The sequence below is a fragment of the Macrosteles quadrilineatus genome, unplaced genomic scaffold (genome assembly GCF_028750875.1).
Source record: "Macrosteles quadrilineatus isolate MER2022 unplaced genomic scaffold, UCM_ALF_1.0 Scaffold_9__3_contigs__length_116548681, whole genome shotgun sequence".
Taxonomy (NCBI): Eukaryota; Metazoa; Arthropoda; class Insecta; order Hemiptera; family Cicadellidae; genus Macrosteles; species Macrosteles quadrilineatus.
Window position 1 is genome coordinate 14,501,134 of NW_026542602.1, and position 24,117 is coordinate 14,525,250.

At 34.2% G+C, this 24,117-nt stretch overlaps 1 protein-coding gene across 2 annotated transcripts in view; it reads right to left on the minus strand.

Annotated features, from left to right (window-relative positions):
- LOC129003205 (P protein-like) overlaps nucleotides 1-24,117 on the minus strand; it is a 38,640-nt gene extending 14,523 nt beyond the window's left edge. Inside the window, exons 1-13 of one of the 2 annotated variants that reach the window (XM_054431488.1) lie at nucleotides 24,103-24,117; nucleotides 23,107-23,207; nucleotides 21,173-21,322; nucleotides 20,266-20,424; nucleotides 18,393-18,519; nucleotides 17,875-17,953; nucleotides 14,559-14,734; nucleotides 13,881-13,987; nucleotides 11,892-12,051; nucleotides 10,178-10,249; nucleotides 9,840-10,001; nucleotides 7,421-7,545; nucleotides 1,847-1,985 (exon numbers count right to left, since the gene is read on the minus strand). In XM_054431488.1, the coding sequence (XP_054287463.1) occupies nucleotides 1,847-1,985; nucleotides 7,421-7,545; nucleotides 9,840-10,001; nucleotides 10,178-10,249; nucleotides 11,892-12,051; nucleotides 13,881-13,987; nucleotides 14,559-14,734; nucleotides 17,875-17,953; nucleotides 18,393-18,519; nucleotides 20,266-20,424; nucleotides 21,173-21,322; nucleotides 23,107-23,201 (1,551 nt within the window). In that variant the 5' untranslated portion in view covers nucleotides 23,202-23,207; nucleotides 24,103-24,117. The remainder of the gene's footprint in view (nucleotides 1-1,846; nucleotides 1,986-7,420; nucleotides 7,546-9,839; nucleotides 10,002-10,177; nucleotides 10,250-11,891; nucleotides 12,052-13,880; nucleotides 13,988-14,558; nucleotides 14,735-17,874; nucleotides 17,954-18,392; nucleotides 18,520-20,265; nucleotides 20,425-21,172; nucleotides 21,323-23,106; nucleotides 23,208-24,102) is intronic. The other variant, XM_054431489.1, reaches the window with a different exon arrangement.

The window sequence follows — 24,117 nt, forward strand, 5'->3', positions numbered from 1 at the left end:
TTTTTGTAGAAGGCAGCCTGGAAGTGGCGAGCAACAAGTCTAATTTTGAAACAATTAAGATACTTTTTGCCAAAGTATTATTAATACACTTAAAGCTGTTTGAATTCTTAATACCCTCTAAACATTAAAAGCCACCTAATATATTGTACAGTTACAGTACTGTGTTGGAGTAGAGTAATTCACCGAGTATAGGCCTATTGTTGAACGTGTTGAAGACGTTGTCTATAGCAATACTGAGCACATGTTGGCTGACAATTCAAATTCGGAATTTTGTAAATTGAAAAACTTCTAATTCAACCATTAGTTAGATATGTATTGTTAAATGACGTTTCCTATTAAACATTTAATTTTGATTCTCAGTCAGCAAGTTTGTTTTTTATACCTCAAGTTTACTAAATACTTTAAATACTCGTTTTATGAGGTAAAGGGAAATTGTCAGATAAATTGGTGGGGGGAGGGTAGGTTTAAATAGACAACAACATAAATTGGGGGGACTACTCCTTTGGCTTGGGGGGGGGGGGGGATTGCGCCTCTGGGTTTAGGGGGGATGGGCACCTCTGATTTTTAGTAGTGATAACATAAAAGATTGAAAGATATATATATATGTATAGGACAAGAACACTACAGATTGCTAATTCCAGACTATTAAACCAATTACCAAATCGAGTAAAAAATGTCAGTCATACACCCTATCGTTTAGTTGATTTACTTCTCTTTACGATCTATATCTCGTATAATTCATCTGTCGCATGTCACACAATGTAAAGATGGACAGTGTGCTTATAAAATTGTAATAAATCTTCATAGATTTTAAAGTAATATTGATTATTTGTACCCTTATGGTTAATTTTGTTATCGTTTTTATATAGCATTTTAGCAGTAATCAGTTACACACAAATTTATCAATTTGACACAAAAAAGGTTGGTTCTTTGCTATATGGGTACTAAGGTAAAACTATTTATGTTACACCAAAGTCATTGTCTCTTTACAAAAAGATTTTTAATCCCATGTAAAGAGGCCCAGTTTCAAATTTTGTGTGCAAATGTTTGGGATATTGAAAAGTTTTGTTATTATTTCTCGTTTGATAGTTATGACTTAGTTCAACTTTCTTCGAGCAGAAAATGATGGAGTGGAAAATGTGGCACAAGATCCGATTTAAAAAATCTTCTAGATTTACGACTGCGATACTGGTGACTGTATGTGTAAATATTTGTTGTAAATACAAAATAGACTATAGTGTTAGTGATAAGGTGATAAGTGATTAGTAAGACCCCTGAAGATGCCACACAAGGTGGAGAAATGCATAGGGTAACAAACATCTTACCTTCAAGAACTCTGGCAACAACAAAGGTGATTCTAATATAATCCAAAGTTCTTGAAACTTGGAAAACAACAAAAAATATTAAAATGAGGGCACCATTTTTTTTGTAATTTGTCCATGTCGTGTAACCAAATGTTTCTTATATCAAATATATAGATGGATCTTCTTTACTCAAACAATTTAACATGCTTATCAAAATGATCACAAAGTCATTTTAAAACTTGACACACTTTCTGTGCTACAAAAGGATCTACACAGTCTGAATAGTAGTAATAGGTAGGTACTATACTATGCATTTTTGGAAAATCTAGTGGTAGAACTCAGGGCTTTATGTATGAGGTCCCTGGTTGTTCAAATCCACTAACTAATGGTTTGAGCTACGTGATAATGATCCTCCTAGCCTGAAGTAATGTGTAAAAATAAAGTCCGAGGCTAGAGCCTAGGGTCCTAAGATTAGAATGTTGGACATAAAAAGTGGCCAAATTAAAGTTGATAATCGATCAAAGTATTCTCCTGTATCTTACAGCACTAACGATGTCCTTGTTGTTGGCGATGATAACATTTGGAGGGTCTCCAATCGGAGTGATGGCTCCTCCAATGTTGGAGAAAATAATCATTGCCATCAGAACCGGTGTTGGGTTCAGCTCCATCACTTCACATAACCTTTGAAATAAATAAGAAAAATTATTACTGTCCCAACATGAATGTTCAATGCTGTAGTGTTAGCGTGATGTGAGATTTAAATAAACCTGTAGCGGCGATAGCAGGCCCGCAGGGCCCGCGGTGCGGGGGGGCCTGCGAGCTAGAGGAGGGCACGTGAGCCTTGACCGGGATTTTCGGCAAATTTTACTGGCACACGGGCCCGCGATAGTGTGACAGGCTCAGCCACACGGGTCCCCTATCATAACAATATTTATATAAGAATTAAAACACGTTTTTTATGATGAAAATTTGTTCAAACCTATAGTTCAAGTAGTTTACAACAGCTAAACTAACACTATTACTTGACCGATCGATATAAATTATCTACCAACCTAAGTAAAAGAATTGTCATCAGTTATGTGGGTTGCATTAACTGTCCTCGTGGATTGTGTGAAGGCGCAGTCAAAATTGGTTGCATAATAATTAGGGCGGTATTTATAATCAATGTGGCCTCTGCCTCTGGCCTAGGAAGATAAAACATTAATGTTAATCCTCCTAGCCCACAGCGGGTGACACCATAGAGGATCCTCTATGCTGATTCGACTAAATAAACTTGACAATTTTGTTACGACCAAATCGGCAAATTGACCTAGGTGGCTAGGGCACTAGCTAATAAATAATTCCATTCTTTCATTGATGCTAAAGAAGGATTTTCATTTCATTTCATGTCTTACTATTAGGAGGCTGCCCTTTAGATTTGTTTACTTCACACTTTAGATGTGATTACATCGAGTCAGGTAAAAAATGTTACTTACCTAAAACCTCAGGCCAAATCAGATCGGTTCAAAATCGGGTTGTTTTGGAAACGGTTGATTTTTAATAGGCCTATAATGTCGATTTTTGAGCCGAGCAGAACCTGGACTACAAGCTTGAGAGATCAAGCACAAAGTCAGAAAATCAAGCTCGAGCCGATTTTCTCAGTATTCAATACAATAATGCACAATTAAAAGTAAAAGCTTTTATATTTGTGAGGATCACGCTCAAGAAATTGAAAGATTAGGCCTACGCTTTTGCCGCGATCCCAGAAGACGATAATGACGTTTCTTTTTTAGAGAGAGATATATCTAGGATTTAGCTGCGATTACGGAAAAATGATTTACCCGTCACCACCGACGGGTCGTGGGGAGATATTAGGCCGTGATATTAGATTGGGCTGTGAACGTGGGAGACGATGATGCTGCTATCTATAATGATGTCATAGGTTTGGTTGCATTTGCAATGACAGTAAACTATGATAATGTTTCTTCCATGACTTATGACTACACGGGAAGTATTCACGATTTTTCCGCGATCATGGAAGACGATAATGACGCCTCGGGAGATGCCTTGTCAAGTTTATTGCAAAATTGCAAGTTTAGGCGGTAATACATGGGAAAACGTTTTTAAAGATCATTGGGAGAGGGGGGCCCGGTGAACAAACTTGCGGGGGGGGGGGCCGCGGGTTCTTATTGCCGCCACTGAAATAAACCGTTGTGAAAAGTTTGTCTGTCATTTAGACAGTAAATGCTGTTGATAAAGATTTTTTTAAATAAACATCAAACATCAATATAAGCTCTGTTATGTTAGACAATCAAGAATCACCCATAACCCACCCCAATTGCTCGCAATAGTTGGGGACACACTAGACTAAATTTTTTTTGGTACAATAGACTCCCTCTTATCAGGACTTCTTGGGACCAAGGCCAATCCAGATAACCGGTTTTCCGGTTAAACCGACGTCCCCAAAAACTCGTTATAACGTAATACCGTTTACCGTAATATTCTACTTAAATTTAGGAGAGCATCCTTATATATAATACGTGAAGGCGATTTCTACAAAACACTACTCCTCCGATAATAATGGACAGATTTTTACAAACGACGTGTCAAAATAAAGTATTTTTTGTGTAGACGCCCCCTTTCAACAATTCCTGTAATAAAAATCCTCGGGCTTTGCCCCACAGGCCATCAAAGTTGGAGTTTCTCCCATAAGATTAACATGGGGGAAACTAAATATTTAATTGGAAACTTTGTCCACACTAATTTGAGAGAACGGCTGGGCGTAGAAACTTGGTAGAGGTATCCAAAGAAAGGTCTTGGTCTGTAGATGAGTTATCAAAAGAAAAACTAAGCAAAATCCCTTTGGACTCTGCCCCAGAAGCCTTTAAAGATCCCTCCACAGAGTTGTTTACATTTTGATTTTGGCCATGTGAATAATACTTTTTTATGAAACATCTGTTCATTTTTAAATTGTATTTCAAACATCACACTTTTTGGGAGTTACTGAATTCTACCAAAAAAGTATTTGCAATGTTATTTTCTGATTTTAAAATTGATTTTCTTCTTTATCATGTCATGTTTTACAATATAACGTTCCATTACGAAATCAGTGGAAAATCCTTTTATCATAGCAATTCTTAAATTATTTCTTATTGAACTATCTTATATCTATTGTACGGATTGGTGTCTGCCTTTTTCACCACTCTTGCCTACATCTAAATACTATAATCCCGCATATGTAACTCACTGGGGGATACAAATTCTAGACCACTTCTAGATGAGCTAGAGACTTGAAATTTTCGGTGTTTTGTAGGTCTAGTGCTCAAACCCTCGGAAAAATTCCAAAAAGTGACATTTTTAAATTTTAACCCCCCCGAAATTAAGGGTTTCCCCCCATGTTATTCTTATGGGGAATAACATTAAAAATGGCCGACTTTGGTGTGCCCATCTGAACGGTTTAGAAACGTGCTAGAGACTTCAAATTTGCGTAGTATTGTACTATGGGATCTTAAATTAACGGCGAATTTTGCAAAAGTCCCATTTTCAAATTTTAACCCCCCAAAAATCCAAAATGGCGGACCTCTGAAAACGAGAAAACACGTTTTTTTCAAAGGGATATAGCTCGAAAACGGTAAGAGATAGAAAAGATTTGAATGTAAATCCAGGAACAGGAATTAAATTTTACACAAAATCCAAAAATCGCACTCCTTCAGCTTCAAAAAACGCCCTACTTTCAAAATTTGGTAAATTTTTATTACATTTTTACCGGTTTTCGCCATGTTTTCATACTTAAATAATTTTGTTTTTCAAAAGTTATTATTGCTTTGTATTCTCCTTACTTTACTTTAAATTTTACTTACTACATGTTTTTTCGTAACTTTACTCCTTGACCCCCAAAACTTAATTTTAATCTCAAAATTTGAAGGTTTTTCGCCACTTTTACGAGCCCCGTGTTATTCTTATGGAGAATAAGATTGAAATATAATGACTTTGGTATGGTCATATGAATCGTTTAGAAATGTGCTAGAGACTTGTAATTTGGTAGTATTGTAGTAAGGGATCATAAGCTAATGGTGACATTTTCAAAAGTCCCATTTTCAAATTTTAACCCCCCCAAAAATCCAAAATGGCGGACCTCTGAAAACAAAAAAACACGTTTTGTTCAAACGCCTATAGCTCGAAAAGGGTAAGAGCTAGAAAAGATTTGAAAGCATCTTAGCAAAAGAAAATTTTATTTTCTACAAAACCCTATCAGGCGTTTTCCGAAAATCGCACTCCTTCAGCTTCAACAAACGCCCTACTTTCAAAATTTGGTAAATTTCTTTCAAATTTTTACCAGTTTTCGCTTTTTTTCATACTTAAAATTCCTTTTCGCAAATATTATTGCTTTGTATTCTCCTTACTTTACTTTAAATTTTACTTATACATGTTTTTTCGTAACTTACTCCTTGACCTCCAAAACTTAATTTTAATCTGAAAATTTGAAGATTTTTTGCCACTTTTACGAGCCCCATGTTATTCTTATAGAGAATAAGATTGAAATTTAATGCCTTTGGTATTGTCAAATGAATCGTTTAGAAACGTGCTAGAGACTTGAAATTTGGTACTATCGTAGTAAGTTTCATAAGTTTTTGGTGAATTTTGCTAAAGTCCCATTTTCAAATATTAACCACCCTTTTTTAATCGCCTACAGCTCGAAAACGGTAAGAGATAGAAAGATTTAAAAGGATTTTCATGAACGGGATTTAAATTTTCTACAAACCCCTTTTAGGCGTTTTCCGAAAATCGCACTCCTTAACCTTCAAAAAATGCCCTACTTTCAAAATTTGGTAAATTTCTTTAAACTTTTACCGGTTTTCGCCATTTTTTCATACTTAAATAATTTGTTTTTGCAAAAATTAATATTGCTTTGTATTCTCCTTAATTTACTTTAAATTTTACACATCTCGTGTTTTTTCGTAACTTTACTCCTTGACCCCCAAAACTTAGGTTTAATGTCAAAATCTGAACGTTTTTACGAGCCCCATGTTATTCTTGTGGAGAATAACATTTACCCCATAAAAACCACCATAAATTTCCCATTTACCCCCAATGTTATTCTCACAAGGCGCATAATTCTAAATCACGTTTACCCATTTCTAGATTAACTGGATATCTGAAATTTGGCATGATTGTTGATCTTGCGCCCTTTTCTAAAAGTGACATTTTACAAATATAACCCCCCCCCCCACGAAAATTAAAATCCCCCCCCCCCAATGTTATTCCTACAGGTGCATCGGTCTAAATCAATTTTACACACGTCTAGATTAGCTAAAGATCTGAAATTTGGATCAATTGCAGGTCTTGCGCCATGGCCCATTTCTTTTTACCCCCAACCAAAAAAGGGGGCCTGGGGGCGGAGCCCCCAGCGAGCCAAAGGCGAGTTTTATCATATCATTCTACACATACCAAATATTTATGTAGAAATATCTGCTCTTATAGTGTCTAATAACATCTGAACATAGAAACCTTGCCTAAAATGGTAGCCTACCTATATTGACAAATTATTTGAACCTACCTATACTATGGACTTTGGCGCATTGGGTTGGTAACATTAATGAAAATAACACGTCATTTTGGCTGTAAAATATGGTACAAAGAGAAAATACTATTTAAGCAGCTCCTGTCACAATATTTTATTCATTGAATGATCACCAAATTTGGCAACTAACTCAATTAATATAATAATTTTTTTTACACCTATTACTCTTTAAACAATGCAAAATGCTCAAAATATGTATATTTCACCCAATTTATTGCAGTAAGATGAATTCAAGAATCAAGGAGAATCAATATTTTTATTCCGTTAATTAACGTAAGCCTTGAAAGTAACCGTCGATTTCGACGGGTTTCGCCTAGTTGTATTTAGACACATGAACACTGGTCTCAAATCTTTCCCACGAGGAACAGTTGTTTCAGTACCGCCCAATTCCTGCCGATCAAGTCCGGTTAAACCAATGTGCTGATAAAAATTGTCCGGTTAAAAAGATGTCATTTTCGCGGTTAAACCGATGTCCGGTTAAAAGGTGTCTGGATAAGAGGGAGTCTGCTGTACTTTGTTTCCTATGTGTATATAGTTTACTTTGCCACCATTTTACCTGATGGTGACTGGAGTCATTAACAAGATGGTGGTGACATTGTCCAAGAAGGAGGAAACCAGAACAGTGTTGATGCAGAGGATATTTATCAACATCCAAATTCTTCCTCCCATCAGCTTGAAGAACTATAATAATACATTAAAATTATTGAGTTGTTCTTAGAATGAGAACACATTTCCTAGGCATTGCACGGATTTTATCTTTGATCTCCCAGAATTTTACTCTATATAAAAAATCAAAAGTCATATTTTGTTAATTTGGACTCCTATACTACTTTCCATGTGCAAACTTTGAAAATAATCAGTAATCTATATATATATATAATTCCGTAAGTCAAATTTTTGTAAAGAAATTGTGAGTGACTGGATGGCCGTAGAAGGATGGGAGGGGTCTTATTTTAAAGGTCTTGACGTGAATTTTGAGGGAAAACTATTCATTTTTCTTATTTTTTTAACCATAAATTCGCAACAGAATAAAACTTTTCCCATTAAAACAACATGGGGTTTAATTTGTTTACATCTTTTGAAATTAAAACAGCTGTGCCACAGATTTGAAAACAGTGATCAATACACGCATTTGGTTTACTTTTAGCCAGTCAACTATGAAATGTATACTATAATAAAACTGAAATATTGAAGATTAGTCGGAAAAACGTCTGCATTCTTTGTTTATATTTAAATCATATACTCAAGTTTCATTTTTTCATGCTTTAACGTTATTGTCGTGTTAAAGGAATAAACGACATAGAATAAATATTCTGTATAAATAATCAAAGAGTCGAAATTAAATCTAACTTCTGTTTTGTTTTTATTTTTAAATCATATGTTCAAGTTTATTTTAAATGATGTTGTTTTCTTTATATTTCTACACATTTTAAGGTTAAGGTTGTGTAAATATATACAACTAAAATAACCTATAAATGTTATTGGTTCTAAAATGGTGTATTTGCATTCCTTCGTAAGTAAATTTTTTTAGTGCAGTGAATATACAACGTAGAGTAATCATATTCGATCATACTTTTATAAAATCACCCGGGATTCAAGATGTTTTGGTATGTAGGCTGCTGGATATATATTCTTTTCATTATAAGTACTGTAATTAATATGAGCGCCAGGGGAATACCACAAAGGCGGGGAACTGTTCATAGGAATGACAGTGCGCGTAGGAGAGCAAGAGTAGATAATGACAAACTTAATCAAGATATGTTACAACCCCTTTTTAGGAGACCCATGGTAGACGAGAGAAATGTAAAGATCCATGATGCAGGATTATTGGACCAAGAGTGCATTCAATGTAGTGCTCTTCATTTTAGAGAAGAACTAACGAATAATCATTTTATGACATGTTGCCATAACGGACTTATTAACCTTCCTCAGTCAAAAACTAATGTAGAACTTAAAAGTTTGTTTGAAGAGAGCCCACAACTGTATAAATTCATTCGACAATGCAACAGTGCGATGGCTTTTGCTTATTTTTCAGCCAGTAAGAAAGATATTCCAGGAAAAGGACCATACTGTTTCAAAATTCAAGGACAGATTTATCGTTCAATCTCAGATTTGCTGCCTCAACATGATGAAGACCCCGTGTATGGCCAATTGTACATTATTGACACATCAACAGCAAGAGAAATTCGTCAAAGGCGTCGAGAAAATAGTGACTTAAAACCTGAAATATTGTCAAAACTAGCTGAAATTCTATTAGAAAATCCATTTGCACAAATTTACAAAAGAGCTTCGGAAGAAATGGTTGTACAAGGTGACAGTGAATTAGAACTTAGGTTTGTAGACAGGATAAATATGGATCGTCGTAGGTATAATAAGCCTACTGCAGATGAAATTGCAGGCGTCTTCAATTAATCTGAAGGCGAACCTCCAATGAATTTTTAAAATTCCAAACAGGGAAGCTTTTATTTATCCTCATTAACCACAAGACCAAAGCTACCTTAAGTAGTAAACCAGTATTTATTCACATACAATGATATGTTTGCCTTTTCATGTTAAACCACTGGAGTGATTCAAATTATTTATTGAAAATGACATCAACAAAAGCAAACAAAGAAGAACAACAAACTGGTTTTTACACAAAAGATATGGTGTAGGGATGCCTATTCTGACACATAGATAATGTTATTCTGAGTTTGTTTAAATAAACTCAAAAAGTTGTTTTACATTTGAGATTTTTAGGGACTTATGTTCCTACAAGCCACTAGTGGGATTATGTTCTGTTAAAATAACATTTCTGAGAAATAAAGTGCAAACAAAAATGGAAAATGGTTGCACAATATCCCAAACAACTTTACCACTTTTGGGTTGTAAATCTTTAAGTACGCAGGTCCACAAATCTTGAACCTCTTTTTACCCATAACAATTGCAAGCTATAATTAATTACATCATTTTACATTTTCTAGATCGCTACATACCTTGTACTTGGTGGTTAAGTAACAGCTGAGCCTGTAAGCCACCACTGCTAAGTAGTCAAAGACTCCAGTCTCCGAGAATATCGCAACAAACACCATCATGGAAAAGAGCAGAGTCAAAGTCTCGAGGTCCACCCATGAAACTATATCCTGATGGCTTGGCCGCTGCAAAGTGAAACAAATAAATTTACAAGATTTATGCAATTAATTGGCATAGACTATTGAAATATTGACAGAAAGATATAACAGATCATGTTTTACACACTATAAACTTATAAATAGGATAAACTTCTTATTTATTTTAGTTATTAGCCTAATTGTAAGTGAGATTATCAACTCACCTCTCCAAACAAAGCAAGAACAGCCACTGAGACAGTTGCAGCAAGCATGGCCGCCACAGTGCGGTGAACTATCTGTGGCACAAAATTAGTTACATATTTTAATAAAAATTATAAGATTCAATATAAAGATAATTAGTTGCCTATTTGGAATGAATTGAGTGTGGTTATGTATGTTTAGTGAACATATGGTGTATAGCAATAAATCAGAGGTTATATAAAGCCTACTTTGCAATGTCTGGTGATTGTTCCAGTAGCAATTAGTGGATATTTGAGGCAAAGCTCGCTGATAAATATGAAATTGAGGGGTTACTTTCCACACTGGCTAAATACCAGCTCATTATCAGCTAGATTATTAACACTTGATTGGCTAGGTAGCTGAGTGGTTATAGTGCTCACCTAGTAATCAAAAGGTCGCTGGTTCGATCCTGAGAAAAGTCAGTAGCTTTTTGTTGGTTCGAAACTGGACCCAGCTGTTCCTGATCATTGGGCTTTAAATAAATGATCCTGACTAATGAAACCGGTGATCTTAGTCAGTAACAAAGTAAACAGGTCATCACACACCATTCTACACTCATCCTTAACTCATATTTGGGTTAAAATACTCCCCATCTCAAATGATTGATAATTCATAATATACAGACTGTCCCAAAAGTCCCGGACCGGTTTAATATTTTCTAAACGACAACAGATAAATCAACAAGATTTGGTACATCAACATCACACCTAAAAATCTACTTTTTTATGGAAATATAAATTTTCTGTCACATCATGGGGACGTCCCGCAAGGAGTCAGAAGGAAATCTTAAATAGAAGCATAGGTTGATTTGTACATCAAATTAAAGGTCTTTACTAGCAGAATATAATGCTGCAAATTTGAACTCAAAAGGACAACCAAGTCAAGAGTAACAGTGGTTCAAAGATTCATTTAATTTGCATTTGGGGGCACAGCCCTAGGAATCGGAAAAAACTGTTAACGCAAGCATAGGTCGATATGCACATCAAATTAAAGGTCTTCACTAGTAGATTACAATGCCGTAAATTCAAGCTCAAAAGAACGCCTGAGTAAAAAATGGCAGTCGTTCAAAGATTCAAAATGGCAGGTTCAAGAAATCTTTGAACGGCCACCATTTTGTAACGGGTGATCCTTTCGAGGCGCGGTTTCCAGCATTGAACTCTGCTAGCTAAGCCCTTTAAACTGATGTGCATATTGACCTATGCTTCTATTTAAGATTTCCTTCTGACTCCTCGTGGGACGTCCCCATGATATGACAGAAAACTGATAGTTCCTTAAAAAAATAGATTTTTAAGTGTGGTGTTGATGTGCAAAATCTTATTGATTTATCTGTTGTCGTTTAGGAAATATTAAACCGGTCCGGGACTTTTGGGACAGTCTGTATATGGACAACCGATATTTTCTATAACAGAAAACTTTCTCTGAATAGTATAAGTTATAGTTAGTTTAAAATTTACTACCATATATTACTATCAACATTTTCTCTCTTAAGTGAACAGTGAACATTTACTGATTTTTCATTCAGAAAATCTAAAGTTTATGTGGTCACTTCCCGTATCTTTACCTTCCACAAATCAATCTTCTGCCATGTCAAACCCTCAAGTCACTAGAATCTCAATACAATCCACTCATGTTAAGTCAAGGTTGTCTTTTTTGGGCATTGGTCCAAACAACAATGTTACTATCTCATGCACTTCCTACCTCTGTTATGATGAGGAAGTACAGTCCCAGCAGTATGAAGGCTGCATACACGATTCCATCATCTGTGTTGATTGGAGACAAGTCATAACTAATAGAGATGGGGAAGCTGGCTGCGAGATTGGTGGTGAACTGTAGACACATTAGGCTGTTGGGAATCATCCTGTAAAGAAAATTCTAGAGTTAATCTTAAAACAGGCTGCTTATTTCAATGACCACACTACAAAAGAACTGAATAATGTCGTAGAGGCAGCAATTGACCTTTAGTACTTGGAGGAAACCACCCGGAAGACTTGGGAGTATATTATGAATACACATTACATTAACTTATAGATATATTTCCCTAAAAGTAGGGGGCTCAAGGCGGGAGACATTCGCCACCAATGTATAAAGTATACCATTTTTAAATTAATTCATTTTAGAGTGAAAATTTAAAAACGTACGTTTTCATGTCCCTGGCCTTTTACTTCGTAGATACTGGATTTGTAGTTTATTATTATGTTTTTTAATATTTTTTGGGACGGGGGCAACATGTTACACACATTTATTTGGTTTTAAATAGGTTCTAGGTATTTTTTTCGTATTTTTAAAGTCTCGAAATTCACGACCATGACGTGTCCCTAGGGTACATTTTCCAACTTTCACGCTGTTTTTAGACTAATTATTTATGCCGAAATATATCAAGCCATATTTTTATGTCATCAATAGTTATTAAACTTACAAAAAAGGAGCATATTATAATTTTAGTGTCATTGCAAACTGACTACCATGACAAAATAAGTCTGTCCCTCGATTTGGCGTCACGACCATTTGGGAAAAATTTTCAACTTTGGAGCACGACAGTGGCAAGCCTGGCGTCGATTGCATCAGTTCGTTTTAGAGACTAGTTCGGGGTGTACGTCAAGTTTGTTGTGCCGGTTGTTTTGTGTTGAAAGAAGTAGTTACAAGATTAATAAAGGTAATTTTGTGTTTTTTGTAATTTTGGTGTGTCCATGACCATACATAGTCATTTGATGAAGTAGACGTGGGGTTAATTTTTGTTGTTATGATATTAATATTGCTACATTAACCTAGAAGTCCACTTTGTATCCTCGAACATGAGGTGCAGGGCTACCGCCAGAACAGAGCCAAATAACACGTAATGTCCCGACCAAAGTTTCACGACCATCGTGGGTTTTTTCACGACCAATCCAGCCTTATGGATTATACTGTGTTTGGTCGTGACAATAACTTAAATATCATTGTAAATTGAACAGTTTAGTTCAATTGAAACACATATTTTTACTATAACTAACAGTATAGTTGAAGGATTGTTTACAAAGATTTAATTTTTTTCAGACAATTCACGACCGTACCGCTTGTCCCTGACCATCACGTTGATGATTTCTATCATAAAAATTTCAAAAATTAAAATATCATCATATTTCAATGTTTTATACACAAAAGAAGTACACCTCTATAAAAACATAACGATTTTTCGGGTCTCAGGTAAGTTTTTTCGGAGTTATACAAACTTAAAAAGATTTTATTGGCTTTTTTTCAACTTTTTGAGTTTTTTTATTTTTTTCTAGAAATACCATATATACCAAAAGCTTAGTGAGCTGTTTATTGTATGATGGTCATAAAAATAAATTAATTAATAGCAAAACATAGTTACAAAAATAATATTAACTATTTTTAATATTCAGTTTGATGTCCGTGATGGTCGTGACATAATTTCGTGTTTTTCCATCAAAGATGCTCTATTAATAAAAAATCACCAAAGATATTGCGTTACCATGGACATTTTATGAAACTTCAAATGTCAATGAAATTAAAAAAATAAAAAAAGTTTCAAAAAACGGAACAAGAAATTTTAAAAGTGCTTTTCCTGAAAACGTACGTTTTTAAATTTTCACTCTTTAGTTTGGTTTAGTACATGACACACCTGAAGTCTTTCCATCATTAGCTTGCATAATTTGCTTAGACTACCATTTTGATTGGTCAACTCACTCAAACTCAATGTCATTAATGTCAAACAGTTTTGATTGGCGAACTTCTGGAGCAAAGTCGATCACATCTTCTGAGACGATTGGAACCATCCAAACATTTGATATTGTCTGAAATATAGAAAAAAGATTTAAATACCTAGAAGATAGTTACAAAATACCGCTATCACTTTACAAAAATGAAGAAGTGTGATTCAATTTCTTTCTTTAATTTTAATAGTTTAGATGAATTATGTGAGAAGAATTATGATTTGAGAAAATTACAAATATTTTCTTCTACTTTCCACCAAACAAAGTTTTATGAAAAACATATTTATTACAAAGGAAGAAAATTATTTAACAAAACTACCAACTAATATTCAAAACTTAAAATCAAAAGAATACCTACAAAAAAAATTAAAACAAATCCTAACTGAAAATCCGATCTACTCTATTGAAGACTTCAATGAAAAATGCATCAACATTTAAAGAGTTTTATTTAATACTAAACCTAATTGTACTGTCAGTCAAGACAATAAAGTATTTTTTTATTTTTTTTAACTCTTTTCTTCCGTACATACCTAACTTCGTATGGTCGCCATTTCAGTTAAAAGTATTAAAAGTAGCTTAAAATGATGTTGTATTTCAATAACTTTCATCAAAGAAACAATTTTTTTAGTTCAAAGGGTTTAGCTGATCTTACCTTACGATAGAAGATATTGTGTTGAGTAATGTTACTCCTTGGTATTCTAGTTTGTATGAGATCCACCCAGACTCTCATAAACTTGGTGGTGAGGTTACCGTAGTATGTAGGAAGGATAGCTCCTTCCAGATCCACTTTTATCTGCCGCATAGTCGGACTCTGCAAGATCCAGTAGCCTAGTCCATTTGTTAAGGAGAAAATGTTTCCAAAACAGTGAAATATAAACGTTTAAGAGTAAAATATCAAATTATTCTTTATAATTTCTGGAACAAATGGAAATTTAGCAGCAATGTATTTAGGTAATAGATGTAAACCAAGCAAAAATCTTCTTTTGAAGCAGAGTTTAGTTTAAATAAATCATCAAAAGAAAACTACAGTAAGAATATTGTATTAATATATTGATTTAGTAATTTGACTTACGAGTAAAAATGTTGCTTAAGGAATTATATTTGTGTCATTGCCGCTCGAGAATTAATTGTAGATGAACGCACAAAGCTTCAGCTGAGTGTAGCCATACATTTGAGAGCTGCAATGACTGTTGGGCTGGTAATACACACATAATATTTTTTTACCACCATAATTAAATTATCATAGCACACTGATTATCTTTTAAGTTGCATAGAGCGGCAATGAGCTGCCGGTATTTTGCGTACTGTTTGTTTGTTGTGGAAAAGATAGTTAAACGAAGACATTCTAATTACATTTACTGTGAAAATATTGGAATTCCACCCATACACAAAGTTTATTTGTGTGGCTTAAAAGTAGTTTATTGATATAAAGTTGATGAAATGTTAAAAGTAAATCCTAAAAATAAAAATAAAACACTCATTTCTCTTATTTGTATTCTTTACTAATTACTAATTAAACGAGGGTATTATCCAATCAGCTAATTCAGGAAAATTTGTAACTTTTATGGGAACTTTGGAAGCCAACGAGAAGTTGATTTTGTTACAGCCCAAAACGGTACATCAAAGAAATTGTCTTCATAATTTTAAAAACAATGCATATAAATATAACTATGGTTAAAAAATAACAAAAAGCTATCCATAAAAACAATGAAACCGAGAGCAGGAATGTGTGCAAACCTTCACGACGCAATTAGATATACCGGGTGTCCCAAAAAGAATGGATCAAAAGTAAACTGACATGAACACTTTATTCTTAAAGATAAAAAGTTAACTTAATATACATTTTATTTCTTAACATTCTAAGTTTTTCCTAACATGATTTCACAGTCTAACCTATACATGTTCTCCGTTGTTCGCTCGGAGAAAGCCAAGGTGGTGTTCAAGCTCAGGCCACACATTGTGTCGCATTTCATTGGATATTTTTCCAAAGGCTTCCCTTATCTTTGCTTTAAGTTCATCTAAGTTTGAGATTGGCAAGTTATACATTTGATCTTTCACAAATCCTCATAGAAAAAAATCACAAGGCGTAATGTCTGGAGATCTAGGAGGCCTCCGTATGGGGCCGCCACGACCAATCCAACTGTCTGGGAAGGTTTCATCCAGTGACTCCCTCACAAATAATGTCCAGTGCGGAGGAGAACCATCTTGCTGGAATATCACGTTTGGTTGGAAAGCCTCTAATTTAGGATAGGCATAGTTCTCCAACATGTCGAGGTACACGTTTCCAGTAACTGTTTGCTCATGAAAGAAAAAAAGGGCCTACCGTAACGGTAACCTTTTTCATGGCCGATGTTTCCAGAATCCTTAAACTGCCTGTACCATCGCTGGATACTGTTTCTGGATGGTGGATTTACATTGTACACAGTCTGAAATCTTCTTTGTACTTTAACCACTGATTTAGTCTCAATGAACCACTCGAGGCACTATTGTGCTTTTAACTGCACATCCATAATGCAACCGTGAGGTTTGTTTATGTTTTGAAAATTCAGGCGTGCTCACAACAATGAACAGCTGATTTTTGTTGAATCATACTAAAAAAACTTAAAGATTCCAGCTTTAAAATAAGCCATACTTGACTTTCCTACGACCCTCAATAACACGTGTATTAAGCTGTAGATTTGATCCATTCTTTTTGGGACACGGTGTATTTAAAATTAACTGGGGGCCCATAGCAGCAATTGCTGCCCTTCACCTCCATTGTTATTATTGTTATCATTGCTATCATTGTTATTATTGTTATTATTGTTATCCATTGTTATCCCTATGCTGTGTACCATTCCTAAATTATACTCTTCTTTGTAGTCGCCGTCTTCCCCTAACAAGATACATTTCAACACTGCATTACCGTTCTAACCTAAAAACAAAACACTAAAGTCAATAAACAAAACATGCAATATTTACATCAGCTGGTATATTTAAAACAGCTCATAGAAACACTGTAGCAGTACTTCATCCTTTAGAAAATTACTGGATCTTTGATGGCCTGTGGGGCAGAGCAGGGGTAATTTTAACACTTCTTATATTTTTCCGACCGTCCTTGGACCTTAAGCTTTTAAATGAACAGCCATGCTACCTTTTTCCTAGCTCGAGATATTTCATGGGGACCATTTGCTTACGGAATTAAATATATAGATTCCCATCAAGTTTTCAAACAATTCTAAGAATCTTTAGCCTATAAAATTACTTGAATTCAAGCACCAAGTTTGTGTTTCTTTACTAGCTCATTGAGCCGCACAGGTTTCCCAGTATTTAATAATAATAGATTGATCAAATAAATTTGAGGAAGAGTCTAGCTTTTCAACACAATAATTAATTTAAACAAAAAATGTGAAATAAATGTCTATTAAGCCATTCAATATGGTTTTCCTACGGTTACCTAACAATGTGCATGTTCTCTCACTGATTTGAGAAAGCAAAGTGGCCAATTCGCTCGTCAGTGAGACAATGTTAACATTGTCTCACACTAATTACTTTGTCTCACTCCAGATTTGCAACGTGAAGGCACGAAATAGTGAGCGCGTAACATGCAGACAAGGTTGTATGCGCGCAAAATACGTTGGCAGCACTGGCTGTAAATCAGATGGTCAGCTGTTGTACCCTTGTATTTGTTACTTCACATTAAATGTCATATTAAAAGTTCACTTCTGTATAAAAATATGCTATGTTTCTTTACTAATTTATTTGTTTTATGGTAACTGTAGGAAAAATATAATGTACAACTTGAGTGCAAAGTGCAATTGCCTCACTCGAGAAACCATTCCTCACTCGCCTACGGCTCGTGAGTAAGTATTTCTCTCGAGTGAGTCAGATCCCTTTGCTTACTAGTTGCACAAATAACTATTCTACATTGGTTTAATCATTACATCAATCAATAATTCAAGTAATAAATCAGCTGATGATAAGGATACTTCTAGTCAAGTTTGGTGGAACGGAGATTTGATGGGAGTTGTTGATATCTGAATACGTCTTCACAAGCATCAAGACGACCTAGAACAGTATAAACAGTGTTGTACCTTTGACTATATATAAACTACTTACTGCTGGACAGCCACCTTTTCAGGGCAATACGTGAACAAAACAATTACAGCACCGCAGTAAATAATACATTATAGCTCAGTCCAAGTCTAGATCACAGCACTTGTCCTTTTATTAAACTTTGCGGGTACTTCACACTCTTCAGGATTAAAATATTATAAGTTTGAAAAATTCATAAAAATCCAACTTAAGGGCAACATTTTGGCACCTAAAACTTTAAATGGGTTCAAGATCGACAAGTCAACAAAAGCAGGTCATGCCATGAATACAAGGAGTAGTATATACTAGCTAATAGGGTACATTGTATGTACATATACTTAACACAACAAATACACTAAATAAGTATATGAGAGAAGATTTGAAAAATGTTTAAGACAACAGTCGCTCTTACACAAGACATAATCCAGATGCTAAGCAGAAAAGAGATCTTCAAGCTTTGAACCCACCAGGACGAGTTCGAGTCAGAAAAACTCATCATTTCCTTGTCAAAGCTCTCTTTTTCTTCTTCCACTTTACTCCTGAAAAAAAACAAAGTGTTGAAGTCGATAATTTTTTCATTGGTCCTGTGAAGAAGTTTTTCAATGAATCAAATGTTATCAAGAGAAATAAACGGAATCAGCGATCTGACCCATACTTTCTCCTACATTAGCGTGTCAACAACCTGCATGGGTAAGCGATGAGAGTAGCCTAACTATGATAGGTAATCTATCTATCTATATATTAATAGCCAAGCATGTTTCTTTAAAACCTTTTTTGTCAGCTCGTGTTCATCGCAGGGAAAATCTACGCATACCGTTAGAAAGATATTATCCTGTAGAACTGCAGTTTAAAAATTAAAATAGGCTCAAAAAAAAAGAACAAAAAATGAATTTGAAATTTAAAAAAAATTAACATGGGCTTTATGAGTTGCCATGCTGGTGACGAAATAACAATGAAATATAAACAGAAAATCAAAACAAATGTAAGAAATTCCAATCCCATGTTATATTTACAGCGTGGGGTGAAAATAGAGAAGCCTGTACCTTTGACCTTTGACTAACTTCTGTACAACAACTTCTGTATCCAATAGTCAATGCTTTGACTTACAACTAGACATTCCATCCCTATGTTAAAGTTGTCGCCAGTTTTAATTAAATTCATTGTAGTTGATGTGGGCCACCAAACAGATTGCGCTGATGTAAATGACTAATTTCTCTTGAATACACGAAGATTTTTACCAAGTTATGGAATGATTTATTAAGACCTATAGAAACTAACTGTTATGACCCATCAGCTTTGTCACTAACAAATAATAACATAGAAAATATAATTTTAGACACGCATACTGTGACTGGTTCACACAACCACATGTTTTAATTTTTTTTAAATGGCAACAACTGGTCCATATACATGGAATGTCTACTTCAGTATCCAATATTCAATGCGGGTACATTACATATTTTTGGTCGAGTTTTCGACCACTAGTATTATTTAATAGGTAAAATCACTAAAGTTGCATTAATTTTTGAACCGTAGTTTTTACAGGATTGGTTATTTAGAATTATAAAGACCTTAAAAGACAAATTTCAATTGGAATTCTTTTTTTCTGTTTTTATGGGTTTTTGTGGGGAAGTAATAAAAAGTTATAATAACTTTCGAGCCGAAATTTTTACAGCAGTGGAGAGTTGCACTATTTTGTTAAGAATAAGGACCAGTACATTCTAATTTCAATCAAAACTGGTTTTTTTTTAAATACAATTTTCTATTATTTTAAGGGTTTTTTTAATGGGAAAGAAGATAAGTTACAATAGCCTTTGAACCATAATCTTTACAGGAATGGGTGTTCTACCATTTGGTTCAGAATTTATATTTTTGAGAATATTTGATTTTTTGCAATTTTATGAGTTTTTATGAGGAAAACCCCATTAAAAATCAAAATTTCAAAAAAATAAAAATAAATTCCTGGATATACCATGGATTTCATCCACCTACATACCAAATTTCATCAAAATCAAATTTAACTTACATGCAATATTTAATGAGCTAACTGCATTAAGTTGCTCATTAAGTGCTGTTAAGTTTAGTCAGTGTGTATCAAGCATTATCAATTAAGCACATTTTAAGCACCTAACAACAAGTCAGTTACCGTATAAATTTTTGAGCCTTTACTGTTTCATTTGCAGTGTACATAGTTAGCTGTGAGTGTAAGTTTCAGTGTTAGCCTTGTGTCCGGAAAATCGGACGTCAGAGCTGAAACTTTGCAATAAGTCGATGCTTATACTTACGACGGCCCAGCAGGACAATTGGCAATCTCATCCTCATCCAAGCTCAGATGGAGACTCTCGTCCGAGGGGTTGATTATCATGACAGTTGGCACTGAGGAACCGCCTGAGGACTGTACCTTAGGAGACAAACCTCCTACATCCACATCAAAAGTCAGGGCTCTGAAACAAATGATTAAATGTTTTACCCTTTAAAGATTATCCATCTTTTAATTTTTCAGGAGTATAACATAGTTACCAAACAGTATATCACAAACCATAAAATCAACCTAAATAACCAACATGAAATACACATAATAACTGGTTTCAGATTTTATCATAGGATGAAAAGTCTACACTACTTGTACTTCAAATTCAATGCTAGTAGATTTCTTATTTTTTAGGATCTGTTGAAGATATATCAGCTGTTTATATGCAGAAATGTTTTTTGTGCATTTATGTCATCAATTTATTGTTATTTTTCTTTTGTAAATAACAATCAGATGTTAGGGTTAAAAAAAAAACACTTAGCTAGAGATACACTTGAAGGTAGCCATGAATGAGAGAATTGTGAGACGTTGACAATCATATGTACTTTAGTACATTTAGAACTAGGGGATTGTGGGATTGGCCAGAGACAATGAGCTGATTTCCCTAGTTGGCACCAATCCAACAAAATTGCCGCAGCGTCTAGTTTTTATATAGCAGTGTTGAAGTGTCAGTGCTACCTTCAGTATTCCTAGCTCAGTGGTATAAACTATAGGGTGAATTTCTCTGCCCTATGCACTAATGCCTAGTTTACTGTACTTTACTTAAAAAGAACTATGAAACTGGAAACAATTGTAGATATTTGGTTATCGTATAGCTTTTAACATTTGTATTGTGTGGCCGTAAGAGGAAATAAAACTGATTAACCATAGTTTCAAGTTACTTTTTCCTCTTGGCACCCGTGCTCCCGCTGGGGGAGATGTGAACCTCTTGATCCAGTCGATGTCCGTAGCGCCGAAATGGCTCAAACGACGGATCCTTCTTAACCACCTCTGGAAGAGTGTTCCACACTTCGTAGGCACCCTGCATGTCGCTAGAAAATAAAAATGTAATTTTTTTTCTTATTTGAGTAAAATCTTATAAAATCTATACAATTGTGCGTGCCAGGATAATATGATAGAATGGAAAATTAAATTCCCTACAAACGGCATAGATATTAGAAGCTGATATTAGGAGATAAAAGTTTTGATTTTTACTCATAAGCCATTTTTGCACTAGGCTTTTATTTTGTAAAGTAAAAAATGAAAAGCGTAAAAAAAATTGTATTGAAAAATAAAAATGTAAGATCAAATAAAACACTTGGAAGCTGTGTTTCCATACGCAGGATAATTATCCCCAAAACGGGATTTTTAGACCACGAGCGGGATTAAAACGGGAAGCGGGATAAAACAGAATTTTCAGCTATGACGTCTTTTTTTATTTTTTATGGTTAATTTTAGAGGGAAACTAACTCCAATTGATTAAACTACTGCAGCAAAATATAATAGCAAGGTTTAAACAACTATTTTAACATGATACGTCAAATAAAACACTCGGGATAAACAGGAAAAAATCATGCGGGATAAAACGGTATTTTTCATAATTCAAAAGCGGGATTAAACGGGATTTCTCGATCCAGTAAGCGGGATTATTTTTTCGGTTGTGTGGAAACACTGCTTGGAAGCAAAATGGCCACATATTATTTAAAAGTTGTAGGACCCACATGGTCAATCTATACAAATCAAGTATCAATATGCAAATCTTATGAAAACACTATTTTTTATTGATCCAGACCAATAATGTTATTTTATGGATACAACTTTTAAGATGTAATGGAGGTTGATGGTTGTAGTCATGCCATAATTTTTACCTGGTTTTTTTATCTGGTTTATTCCCCCAAAAATATCCTTTATAAGGTTTATAAACTATCAACTAAGAAAATAAATAACCTTAAGGTGCAACTTATATTGGTTCAAGAGAGGTTTAAGATAAGTTATTAATCATTTCAGCCTCTGTATTGCTTATATAATCAAATAGATAACGTATAAACTCTTACCTTAGCAATCCTTATTATGGTTGTCCGTTATTAATTTCGAACACGTAGGTCCATCTTCAGTCGGAAGTTTAGGTGGACCAAATGCTTATTATAAGATCCACCCGATGGGCTTCGTAGAAATGTTGACATTTAACACGATACACATTACAGTTGACATAAATAATATACAGAGCTTAGGGATAAAAACCATGGTTTTATAAACAGTGGGATAACCTCACTTCAGTCAGGGAACACGCTGCCGGCAGAACTGTCAAAATATTTTCTGCAAAGCCCATCGGGTGGATCTTATAATAAGCATTTGGTATACCTAAACTTCCGACTGAAGATGGATCTACGGGTTTGAATTTAATATCGGACAACCATAATAAGGATTGCTAAGGTAAGAGTTTACGTTATCTATTTGATAAGTTATTAAAATACTTCCCAAATAGCGTGAAAAAATATTGAACGAGTATTAAAATAGTTTTGAAACAAATCCTACAATACAAGTTTGGGATTAAAACTGTTTTAATACAAGTTGTAAACAATTTTAAAATGATTTTGATAGTTTTGACAGTTGGTTGAATGCTGTATTAAAACTGTTTTGATACAAGTTTTAAACAGTTTTGATACAAGTTTAAAACAATTTTAAAACCAGTCACAAAACTTGTATTAACACTGTTTTGATACAATTCTTAAAAAATGTTGATACAAGCTTAAAAAAATTTTAAAACCAGTCACAAAACATGTATTAAAACTATAATTATAAAACTGATTAGGTGTTTCAGTAATTTAACACTTACCCAGATTTTGGAGAGCGCATTGGGAGGTCAAAATCATCATCATCTTCTTTGTCCAGATTGATAACACTGGCATTTTTATTTTCTTCTTTGCTCATTGCCTGCTTAATATATTTTTGTAGATTAGTAAATTTTAATCATTAATTGTTAATTATGTTGTTATATTTGAGTATTGAGAAGGAGTACACGCATGGCTTAGTAATATTAATAATACCGTACTGTCTCTTATAATCATCCCTGCCTGGTAATTTAAAAAAAAATCCTCTAAATCCCATTGGACTGAGTGGTTGAAAGTCTTTAAACTTGAATTTGGCTGAAGTTCAAGCCACAAATGATTGATTCTAGGCTAGTATTAATAGTCTTTTAAATTATATTTTTACTGATACTGTAAAGGGGATTCCTAAAAACAGGGTTGAATCTAAATAGCAACAAAAACAGTTTTTTGAAATGTTCCCTAACTTACTTGTTAAATTACTTAGGCATTGGTACCAAAATACATATTAATATAAAAAAATAAGGCAGAACAATTTTTTAAATTTATTTTTTAATATATCATGTTAATTTTCTCTAATCGCCAAAAATAAAACTTAAACACTTCAATTCACATAATTTGTTCCGTGCGGTATAATTAGCATCTCTATGATTTTGTGTATGTTCTGTTACATTTATAGCTAAATGCTGAATGGAGGTAAAAACTTCTCTAAAAATCTCTCACAGTAAGTAAACATATACGTTCTAGGATTACTACTGCATACCTAGAGTCCAAAATTACTGTAAATACTCTAATTATCTATAAGAAAAGTATAAAGGTTTGGAGGGTCAATTCCCACACATGTAGAATTAAATAATCCCATAAACAATTCATATTTAATCAAATAGTTTTGGCTTATTTACAATGTAATGACAATAGTTATGCAGTTCTGTAAAAATTATTAACTATAATGTGAAAAATGAAAATCAAAAGCTTAAGCCTGCTGAAAGTTGTAAGATGTTGCTTACCTTGCTGGATTTTAC